The sequence below is a fragment of the Malus domestica genome, chromosome 17 (genome assembly GCF_042453785.1).
Source record: "Malus domestica chromosome 17, GDT2T_hap1".
In the NCBI taxonomy this organism is placed as follows: domain Eukaryota; kingdom Viridiplantae; phylum Streptophyta; class Magnoliopsida; order Rosales; family Rosaceae; genus Malus; species Malus domestica.
Genome location: NC_091677.1, coordinates 24397032 through 24408869, shown reverse-complemented (window position 1 = coordinate 24408869; position 11838 = coordinate 24397032). Strand labels below are relative to the sequence as shown.

Genomic DNA, 11838 nt, shown 5'->3' with positions numbered 1-11838 from the left:
TTTTGCCCCATATTTCTTATTCATGTTTTGTTTTAATTAGAGAGTTAAACTAGTAATTTCATAGGGTTTTGGTTAACAATGAGTGTTTTATTAATTAGTAGAGATTTTTGTTTTTGAAATAGAAGGAGAGAGCAAGAGAGTGATAGAGAATGCGGGAGTGGGAAATTTTTTTTTTTATTTATTTATTTATTTATTTTAATTAGAGATATGTTTGGATTGTATGTATGTGAGACTTTGAAAAAAAACAGCAAAATTTGGTTGTGTGAAATTACATTTATGCCCCATTTTTCTTATTCATGTTCTGTTTTAATTAAATGGTCAAACTGGTAATTTCATAAGGTTTTGATTAACAATGAATGTTTTATTAATTAGTAAAGATATATATATTATAAAATATTTTCTTCTCGGAAAATATGATACATCAATTATAGTGAACATAATTGAGAGGACCACACACACTTTACCTAATCATGAACTATTGATTTGCACGCAACATCGCATACGAACTTAATTGATTATATAATGTGAATATTATTTGTACATAAATGTAGAACTCACATATGTTAAAAGGTGGTCAACAATGTAACAGTAAACGTAGTTCAAATAACAACACTGTGGATGTGGTCCTAGAGAAAAACTTAACAACTATCACAAATGTTACACTTATTCTACGAATGAAAGAATCAACGGATGAACCTATTATATGAAATTTTAATCAAAGTCTTTCTTTCCCTGAAATTGTTGAAAGATCTGTTGAAATTAATACCTGTAAAATGGGGTTAAGGTTTTCGAAAGGAGGGAAGCCAAAATTTTCCAGGATTTGTCTGAAATTTAAGAGATACTTAGGCAATATCAACAGCTTTGGCTAATCGGCAATGGTTGGACCAGAATATCTAAACGCAAGTGCATGCAATTTCTTTAAAGATATGTTCCTTAGGGAGAGAACTTTTAACATTTTAAGTTTTTGTTGGATGTGAGATTATACGGTTTAAGATATGATGGTTCTATGGTGTTTCAAATAGTTTCATAACTTCATAATTTAGTCTGTAACTTCCTTCAGATATTCCCTTATTATATTATGCATCTTCTTTTGTCAGCGTCACTATTCTCACATTTCCCTCCTTTCACTCCATCATCTAAATTGTATAAATAGGCCCAGTCGAGATTTCGATCTTCATCTAAAACTCAACGAAGCTGCCTGTTTCCTCCTCTCCATCAACCAAATTAAAACAGCATATATATACACAATGGCATCAGAAACCCCACTCGGACTTCCCATCATAGACTTCTCCAAACCAGACCTCAACCAAGGAACCAAAGAGTGGGACTTAGTGAGAGCTCAAGTCCATAATGCGCTCGAAGAGTATGGCTGCTTCGAGGCCTTGTTCAACAAAGTGCCTTCTGACATTCGAAAGTCAACAATTGAATCAATGGAAGAACTTTTCGACCTTCCTTTACAAACCAAATTACAGAATGTTTCTAAAAAGCCCTACCATGGGTATGTTGGGCAGTACCCCATGGTGCCACTATACGAGAGCATGGGGTTTGACGATGCAAATGTCTATGAACAAGTTGAAAGCTTGACAAATACCTTGTGGCCTCAAGGAAACCCGAGATTTTGGTTCATAGCATTAATCCTTTCTCCTAATTTTTTAATATTTTCGTACTCATATATGCACATTAATAATTCATAGTTTATGTGTTATTATCTTATCAAACAATCTAACATGTTATTTTGCCAAAATGTCAATCTGATCGGACAGATTTACATAAATATGTTTTTCAGATTAACATTCTATTAACCTAATGACATATCTCAGACAACCAGCAACAGACTGTTACCCTTTATTTCATAATCAAATATTCGGAGTTCGTAATTTTTGTTTTTGGGTGGCAGCACAAGCATACAATCATTCTCAGAGCAAGTTTCGGAGTTGGATCAAATAATCAGAAGGATGATTCTGGAGAGCTTGGGACTAGAAAAATACTTTGAGGAGCATGTAGAATCAACCAACTACCTTCTTCGAGTGATGAAATATAAAGGACCTGAAACCAAGGAAAGTAAGTTGGGGATAAACGCTCACACAGACAAGAACATTGTCACCATTTTGTATCAAAACCAAGTTGATGGTTTAGAAGTGCAAACAAAAGCTTGCAAATGGATCAAAGTCAAGCCTTCATCACCGCACTCTTTCATCGCCATGATTGGCGACTCTCTTCATGTGAGTTGATTCCTGCTCATTCGATTTACGTACTAACGGTCGTGAAAGAATCAAAGAAATCAAAATTAACATTGTGCTGATGATTTTGTAGGCATGGACAAACGGTCGACTACATTCTCCATATCATAGAGTGATGATGAGTGGAAATGAGGCTAGGTACTCAACTGGATTGTTCTCCATCCCAAAGGCAGGTTATATTATAAAAGCCCCGGAGGAAGTTGTGGATGAAGAGCACCCTTTGCTTTTTAAGCCCTTTGATCACGTTGAATTTCTAGGGTTCTACTACACGGAGGCTGGCCAGAGAGCTCAGTCTGCTTTGAAAACTTACTGTGGAGTCCAAGACTTGGTTTTGTCTGCTTAGCAAATTACGATTTTGTAAAATAAATCTATTCCTTTGTGTAAAATAAATCTATATGAACTACGTACCAGTGTAGTTAAATAAATCTAGCGGATCCAAAATTTTAAACTCGAGAGGTCCCAATAATAAAGTTAAAAAAATTTATAGATAAAAATAACATTTAAAAGTTAAATTATAATACATTTCATTCATGAATCATACGCAAACAACATTACAAGCTATAAAATTCTAATTCAAGCGTCTATGACGATGTTTCATAATCTAAAAATGTTCCATTGCAAATATGCTCTTTAGCTTGAAAAACCTTTCCATATTTCTTATCTCTACACTACACATCAACAAAAAAAACAAAAAAAACATATACCAATTAATCAGTAAACAAAATTCCAATAATTAAATGAGTAGACAAACATAAAACATATTTATAATCATATCAATAATAGATTATAAATCTCCATCAATAAATAATATAATTTAGTTGAGATTAGATTAGATTATATTGGAATACAAAAAAATCTTATTTGAATCTTGAACCAAATGGTGGTGGCGTGGATATTTCAAACAAAATGAGATTTGATATTCGAGTAAAATTAAAATATGAGTTTGAGTGGGATTTTAGGATTCTGAGAATTGGGAAATTGAGGATTGGATATGTGAAAATGGGGGGTTTAGGTTTTGGATGGGGGAAGGGATGAGTAAGGTATGGGGATTCGGGAAGAGTGACGGGGGTCTTGGGTAGGCCTGGCAAACGGGTCGTGTCAGTCGTGTTCGTGTCGTTTTCGTGTAATACCTGTTATCTTAACGGGTCGTGTCGTGTCACACTCGTTATCTTAACGGGTCCTTAACAGGTTGTGTCACTTTACCCAACGGGTAAAGTGACCCGACCCGTTATGACCCGTTATGACCCGTTAAGAAAAAATATATTTTTTTTCTTAAATTTGCACATACCACACATTGCCACATAAATATTACTTCAAAACATTAAAACACATTTGTCGTTTAAGTACTACATCTACACTTGAAAATAAGAGCCTAATAAAAAAATAATACATACACTACTAATCTATTACAAATTTTAAATGTGCAAGGATATGCAAAATGAAACAGTTTTTGTTTTCAAGGTTATGAAATCATTCTCAAAAGTTTAAACCTCAATTTACAAAATCCTCGATTTACATCGATCATCATGAAATTGCATTGGAACTTTGGCTTGATCTATTGCCTTCAAGAGTTATGTTGATGATGTTTTCAGTAAGGTTTTCCACGTCATAACTATCTTCTGCATAAACTAAGCATAGAAAAACCAAACATTAAAAATCATTCAAATTATGAGAAGTTTACCAAAATAATTATGAAAAAAAATAAAACAATAGTACTATACCATACTTTTATTAAGTATAAACATAAGATTTTGTGGTATCCACTAGTGTAAATATTTTAAATTGAAGATCGAATTCAATCATTGTATTCATATAAGGTCAAGGAGTGTAGTTGTAAAAAATCATCAAAATCGGAGTTAAATTAACTGTTAAATCGTGATTTTTCGTTTATAACCGTCGAAACGTTTTGTCCCGTTACGTGCTCTCTGAATGTTTGTTTTTTGCAATTTTTGGCGTATGCGATCTCGAAATATATACAAACATGTTTAACGATTGGATCATTGAAACTAGTTTCGTAGAATGAGTATCCCATCAAAACAATAGATTCACTAATACTTAAGAGTTTATTCATACTTTTATTAAGTATAACATAAGATTTTGTGGTTTCCACTAGAGTAAATATTTTAAATTGAAGATCGAATTCAATCATTGTATTCATATAGGGTCAAGGAGTGTAGTTGTAAAAAAATCATCAAAATCAGAGTTAAAATGACCGTTAAATCGTGATTTTTCGTTTATAACCGTCGAAAAGTTTTGTCCCGTTACTTAATCTCTGAATGTTTGTTTTTTGCAATTTTTGGCGTATGCAATCTCGAAGTATATACAAACATGTTTGACGGTTGGATCATTGAAACTAGTTTTGTAGAATGAGTATCCCATCAAAACAATAAATTCACTAATACTTAAGAGTTTATTCATACTTTTATTAAGTATAATATAAGATTTTGTGGTATCCACTAGTGTAAATATTTTAAATTGAAGATCGAATTCAATCATTGTATTCATATAGGATCAAGGAGTGTGGTTGTAAAAAAACATCAAAATCGGAGTTAAAATGACCGTTAAATCGTGATTTTTCGTTTATAACCGTCGAAAAGTTTTGTCCCGTTACTTGATCTCTGAATGTTTGTTTTTTGTAATTTTTTATGTATGCGATCTTGAAGTATATACAAACATGTTTGACGGTTGGATCTTTGAAACTAGTTTCGTAGAATGAGTATCCCATCAAAACAATAGATTCACTAATACGTAATAGTTTATTCATACTTTTATTAAGTATAATATAAGATTTTGTGGTTTCCACTAGTGTAAATATTTTAAATTGAAGATCGAATTCAATCATTGTATTCATATAAGGTGAAGGAGTGTAGCTGCAAAAAATCATCAAAATCAGAGTTAAAATGACCGTTAAATCGTGATTTTTCTTTTTATAACCGTCAAAAAGTTTTGTCTCGTTAATTGATCTCTGAATGTTTGTTTTTTGTAATTTTTGACGTATGCGATCTCGAAGTATATACAAACATGTTTGACGGTTGGATCTTTGAAACTAGTTTCGTAGAATGAGTATCCCATCAAAACAATAGATTCACTAATACTTAATAGTTTATTCATACTTTTATTAAGTATAACATAAGATTTTGTGGTATCCACTAGTGTAAATATTTTAAATTGAAGATCGAATTCAATCATTGTATTCATATAAGGTCAAGGAGTGTAGTTGTAAAAAATCATCAAAATCGGAGTTAAATTAACCGTTAAATCGTGATTTTTCGTTTATAACCGTCGAAAAGTTTTGTCCTGTTACTTGATCTCTGAATGTTTGGTTTTTGCAATTTTTGGTGTATGTGATCTCGAAATATATAAAAATATGTTTGACGGTTGGATCATTGAAACTAGTTTCATAGAATGAGTATCACATCAAAACAATAGATTCACTAATACTTAAGAGTTTATTCATACTTTTATTAAGTATAACATAAGATTTTGTGGTATCCACTAGTGTAAATATTTTAAATTGAAGATCGAATTTAATCATTGTATTCATATAGGGTCAAGGAGTGTAGTTGTAAAAAATCATCAAAATTGGAGTTAAAATGACCGTTAAATCGTGATTTTTCGTTTATAACCGTCGAAAAGTTTTGTCCCGTAACTTGATCTCTAAATGTTTTTTTTTGCAATTTTTGGTGTATGCGATCTCGAAGTATATATAAACATGTTTGACGGTTGGATCATTGAAACTAGTTTCGTAGAATGAGTATCCCATCAAAACAATAGATTCACTAGTACTTAATAGTTTATTCATACTTTAATTAAGTATAATATAAGATTTTGTGGTATCCACTAGTGTAAATATTTTAAATTGAAGATCGAATTCAATCATTGTATTCATATAAGGTCAAGGAGTGTAGCTGCAAAAAATCATCAAAATCAGAGTTAAAATGACCGTTAAATCGTGATTTTTCTTTTTATAACCGTCGAAAAGTTTTGTCCCGTTAATTGATCTCTGAATGTTTGTTTTTTGTAATTTTTGACACATGCGATCTCGAAGTATATACAAACATGTTTGACGGTTGGATCTTTGAAACTAGTTTCGTAGAATGAGTATCCCATCAAAACAATAGATTCACTAATACTTAATAGTTTATTCATACTTTTATTAAGTATAACATAAGATTTTGTGGTATCCACTAGTGTAAATATTTTAAATTGAAGATCAAATTCATTACTTGTATTCATATAGGGTCAAGGAGTGTAGTTGTAAAAAATCATCAAAATCGGAGTTAAAATAACCGTTAAATCGTGATTTTTTGTTTATAACCGTCGAAAACTTTTGTCCCATTACTTGATCTCTGAATGTTTGTTTTTTGCAATTTTTGGCGTATACGATCTCGAAGTATATACAAACATGTTTGACGGTTGGATCATTGAAACTAGTTTTGTAGAATGAGTATCCCATCAAAACAATAAATTCACTAATACTTAAGAGTTTATTCATACTTTTATTAAGTATAATATAAGATTTTGTGGTATCCACTTGTGTAAATATTTTAAATTGAAGATCGAATTCAATCATTGTATTCATATAGGGTCAAGGAGTGTGGTTGTAAAAAATCATCAAAATCGGAGTTAAAATGACCGTTAAATCGTGATTTTTCGTTTATAACCGTCGAAAAGTTTTGTCCTGTTACTTGCTCTCTGAATGTTTGTTTTTTGTAATTTTTGGCGTATGCGATCTCGAAGTTTATACAAACATGTTTGACGGTTGGATCGTTGAAATTAGTTTCGTATAATTCGTATCCCATGAAGTTCAATGGTGTGTGTGTGTATATATATTTATTTATTAAGTAGATTTAAATCTATTTATTTTGTATGTATAATTATTATAGTTTTTAGGGGTATAAAATTTAATATATATATATATATATATAATTATTATAGTTAATATTTTGGGTATAATTATTATAATAATTATAGTTAATTTAATATATATATATATATATATATAATTATTATAGTTTTTAGGGGTATAAAATTGTTAAATTAATATATATATAATTATTATAGTATTTTTTTAGGGTTATAAATTATTAAATTAATATTCTGCTTATCGTGTATTGTGTTACCCACGTGTATACCCGAACAAACCCGTTATCTTAACAGGTGCTTATCGGGTTACCCGATAACGACCCGTTTCGTTATCGTGTCGACCCGAACACCTGTTAATTTCGTGTCGTGTCGTGTCGGGTTATCGGGTCGTGTCAGGAATTGCCAGGCCTAGTCTTGGGGACTTAAAACAAAAAGGAAGCAATGGCAGCATTTTGCCATTGTCTAATTATTTTATTTTATTTTTTTTAAAAAAGGTTTTAATCAGTTGGCTAAAACATGCGTTTTGGGCCAAGGCTAAAAAGGGAAAAAATTTCTTTCTTTCTCCGTGCGTTCGTCTTCCCCTTGAGGACGCCATTGCTGCAGCTACACAACCTTCATTCAAGTATGAAGGGTCCCTGAAAAAATTCAAGCAACGATTCAGGTGTTTTCAAGGGGTTTTGGGACCTCCCAAGTCCCTCTATGGATCCGCTGCTGTGTGTAAGAATTGTGGCAATAAGTAATGATATGCATCTACTACATTATGTATCTACATGAACTACCAGTATAACTCCTTTTTATGGCCAATATAAAACTACGTATTCTCCAATTATATTATGGATCGTCCACTGATAGGCATAAATACTAACAACCATACTACAGCGACCTTGTTGACAATTAAATTATAGGATCCTCTTCGTAAACATGAAAATCCTGTGACAAATGACACAGGAAGACGTGTACAAAATAAATGATTTGTATTAATTTGAATGTATGGTTACAATCTCTTTTTACAAAGTTTCTTCTGATTCAATCTCCGAAGATGTGTAGATGTGTGTTGGTGATCCGAGGGTCACGATGACTTGATCTTGAATGAATGAATGCCTTAAGGTTTTGACTTCCGATGATGGAAAAATTGGCACGTGTAGTGGTGCTTGATGATTCTTCTCAAGAATGATGAAGAACACAGAGAGTTTTTTTAGTCTTTTGAGTGTCTAAGAGTTTGAGAATTTGGGAGTTTGAAGAGGTTTTAGAGCTTCATTGCCTGGGTGTGAGAATGATCTCTAGCCCCCTTTTCTTTGTCTTGGAGCCTCCTATTTATAAACTCTCCAAGCTTTGCCTACAAAAGAACCGAGACTTGATTTCTGTCTTGGTTTGTGATTTGGCTCTATCAATTAATTTAAATCAATTGATTTGTTTGATTTAAATTAAAACTAATTAAAGAATTAATAAAGATAATACTTAAATTATTTTTCGCTAGACATCGCCACGTGTTCTCTTGATGACTCATCTGGTTTTAATGAGTCACATGCCATGTGTACAATTTGTGAGGCACAAGGTACATGCCACGTAAGCCCTTGCGTGTCGAAATTAATTCGTTGGTGAACATTTATTTTCACCGAAATTTGCATGTCTACAAAAGGCCCCACTTCAAGGCACGGCATTTACATGTGCTTATCACATGTAGAAGGTGTGTTTTGAAGTCCCTCACATAGTGAATGTATTTGATCACTGTGCTTTGAAGTCCTTCAACATAGATGTCGATGATTCAAGGGTCATCGAGGCTTGATCCTGAATTGGATTGGAAGTTTCTTCAAGGGTCATCGGGGCTTGGTCTTGAATTGGGTTGGAGGTTTCTTCAAAGGGATGTCGAGGTTTGGTTTTGAAAGAAACGGGACCACGAGGAGTTTCACGTGGCTGGTGATCTTCTGCTTTGGTAGTGGATGAGTCAACACGTGTTTGTTGTGCTTTTGCTTTTGCTTTTGCTTTTTTTTTCTACAGTTGCTTGTTCAGCTGCAAGAGGGAAAGGAAGCACCACTCCTTGCCAATGCGGCTACTTGGTTTTCTTCCTTCTTTCCAATATTTTTATTGAATTGTAATAAAGCTTAAAATATTTTGATATCAAGAAATCTCTTCAATGACTCCTTCATCAAATCAATTGCAATTAATTTAAACACCATTCAAGGACCAAAACGGGGGATTTGGATCCTTTCCTGAGCAGGGGGTCCGAATCCTCCTGACTAGATAACATGGACCGTTGGATTTTGATTCAACGGTTACAATTATTATAACTTTTAAAGGGACACTCTGTTTGTAGCTGTTGAATCAAAATCCAACGGCTCTTGTTATTTGGTCAGGAGGATTCGAACCCTCTGCTCATGAGAGGATCCAAATCCCAAAACGGGTAACCTTTAAGCTGAGGAATAAATTGGATTTAATATCCACCATTCTTTAGTTTTCTTCTTGAAATCCGCACATTGCCAATAAGAGGTGATTACAGTCGGTGCTTGGGAAAATATACCGCCGCATAATCATAGTGATTAATGTATTATTTCTTTACGAATATTTCTAGGGCCTCAAAAATCTTCTATATAGTAATGTATCTAGGCATGTACATGTTGAAGGAATGAAGTGTGTCCCGATGGGTTTAGGGTTAGCTTCTAGGGTCAGCTACCATGAGTCTATCTCTAGGGTAAGCTTAAGGCCATATTGTTGTAAATCAACTTTTCCTTAATTTAAGGGAAGTGACTGATTAGTGTAAAGTAGATAAAGCTTTTCCTTGATCTAAGGAAGATGACTGATTGGGTTAAGTAGGTCAACTCTAGTTGGATGTGATAGACAAATTTCTTTTATTCCTTCTAGTTAGTTGCTTGCAACAACTAACTACCTGGACATCTCATCTCTCTCATCTCCCATATATACCTTGTCACTTATACATTTGAATACATGAAAAATACATTGAAACTCAAAACTAGAAAATCTACATGGTATAAGAGCAGGTTCTTCTGTAACCTGTCTCTGCCATTCTTGTTGATGTGTTATCTCTTTCAAACTTTGAGCCATGACGGAAGAAAACTCAGTAAACTGCGATGAGGAAACTCAACATAGCCTTTCCTCAAATTTCTCAGACATTGAGGTAAACACCAATCAACGTCTGTGTTCAGTTCTCTTGAATGAGTTCAATTATTTTCCTTGGTCCCAAACCGTTTCTCTTGCTTTTGGAGGCAGAAAGAAATTAGGGTTTGTTAATGGAAGCGTGGAAGCTCCAGACAGCTCATCGTCTATATACGATGCATGGCTTTGCAAGGATCAGCTTGTCATATCCTTACTTTTCAACACCATGGAGAAACATGTTGTTGAGATTTTCAGCTATTACAATTCATCACTTGACCTTTGGAAAGCCTTGCAAGATATGTATGGAAATCAAAACAATTATGCACGAGTGTTTCAACTTAAGAAGGACATTCTCAATGCCTAACAAGACGGGAAAACATTTGTTCAGCACCTTGAGAGCCTTAAGGCCATGTGGAATGAGCTACATGTATATCTTCCTCATACCACAGACCATACCATTCTTCTGAAATGAGCTGAGGAAGACATAATCTATCAGTTGTTTTGAACTCAGAATACGAGGACCTAAGGAGTCACATCTTGATGAGTCAATAATTGCCCACCTTCAACAATGTTTGTTCAACTATTAGCGAGAAGAAGCAAGGAAGAAAGTGATGAATGCTGAGCACAACTCGAGGTAAACTGAGACTTGTGCATATGCCTCAAGTTACAAGAACTCAAAAGCAAAAGTGTACAAGGGTAGAAATACACACCTAAAATGCGAATACTGCAATGGTGTTGGTAATGTGGAAGACAAATGTTGGGAACTTCATCCTGAACTCAAGCCTAAATTAAGCAAAGATGGAACCAAAATCTGACTTGAACCTATTACAGAATCTTGCTAGAATATTCTCACGAACATTCAGTTAACTTTTAACAGAATATTCTGTCCGAGGACAAAAATATTCCCTTAAAGTCAATTGTTGACTGTTAGTTGACTAGCGTTGACTTTTTTCTAATTCTCTCAGGCTCCCCAGGGGATTTCGACGCGCTATTTCAATTTTCGAGCTTCATTTTTCTAAATTCAAACGTTTTAATTGAGTTTTATGTATGGGTCTCCATATTATGCTTATGTGCGATTATTATCAGAGACTCCTTCTTTCCTAGTTCGAATGGCTATGACCCCAAAATGCAGTGTGAGTGGGTCTTGCTTTTAAATAGTATATATTTATTTAGTTTATATATATATATATATATATATATATATATATATATATTTAATATTGAATTTTGTATGTGATGCCATAAATAAATTAACGTTTATAAGGAATGTCATAATGATGGGGTTATGAAATCATCATAAGTCCTACGAGATGCTCAGATATGCGTAATATTATGGGATGCCTTAATTATATTTATGACTATGAAAAGATTATATTAACTAGAATTATCGAATTACCCTTGCATGATCATACTTATGTTACTGTTTATCATACATGTTTACATCGGTGTTTGTAATTGTACGGGGCCAGGGCCAGTCCTCATGTGTATGTTCACATCGTATCGATACACTCACCTTCAATCCATTGTAGGTGCCAGTGTGTCGTAGATTGCTATAGGCGATTAGGACTCATATGTTATGTGCATAGCACCAGTCTTCATGTGATTGTAGTACTAGAGCGTA

The 11838-nt window shown here is 33.5% G+C and overlaps 1 protein-coding gene across 1 annotated transcript; it reads left to right on the top strand.

Annotated features, from left to right (window-relative positions):
* Nucleotides 1–1170: 1170 nt before the first annotated feature.
* Nucleotides 1171–2688, top strand: LOC103440677 (probable 2-oxoglutarate-dependent dioxygenase AOP1). Its single transcript, XM_008379366.4, has 3 exons — nt 1171–1621; nt 1898–2222; nt 2314–2688. The coding sequence occupies exons 1-3, from the start codon at nt 1248–1250 to the stop codon at nt 2581–2583; spliced, it is 969 nt and encodes a 322-aa protein (XP_008377588.3). The 5' UTR covers nt 1171–1247; the 3' UTR covers nt 2584–2688.
* The last annotated feature ends 9150 nt before the right edge of the window (nt 2689–11838 follow it).

What these genes read in the sequence shown, in the direction of transcription:
- LOC103440677 (XM_008379366.4), top strand. Translation starts at nt 1,248, where the DNA reads ATGGCATCAGAAACCCCACTCGGACTTCCCATCATAGACTTCTCCAAA. An exon ending in CAAGGAAACCCGAGATTTTG is followed by an intron (nt 1,622 to 1,897) that starts GTTCATAGCATT and finishes TTTGGGTGGCAG; the next exon opens with CACAAGCATACAATCATTCT. An exon ending in TGATTGGCGACTCTCTTCAT is followed by an intron (nt 2,223 to 2,313) that starts GTGAGTTGATTC and finishes ATGATTTTGTAG; the next exon opens with GCATGGACAAACGGTCGACT.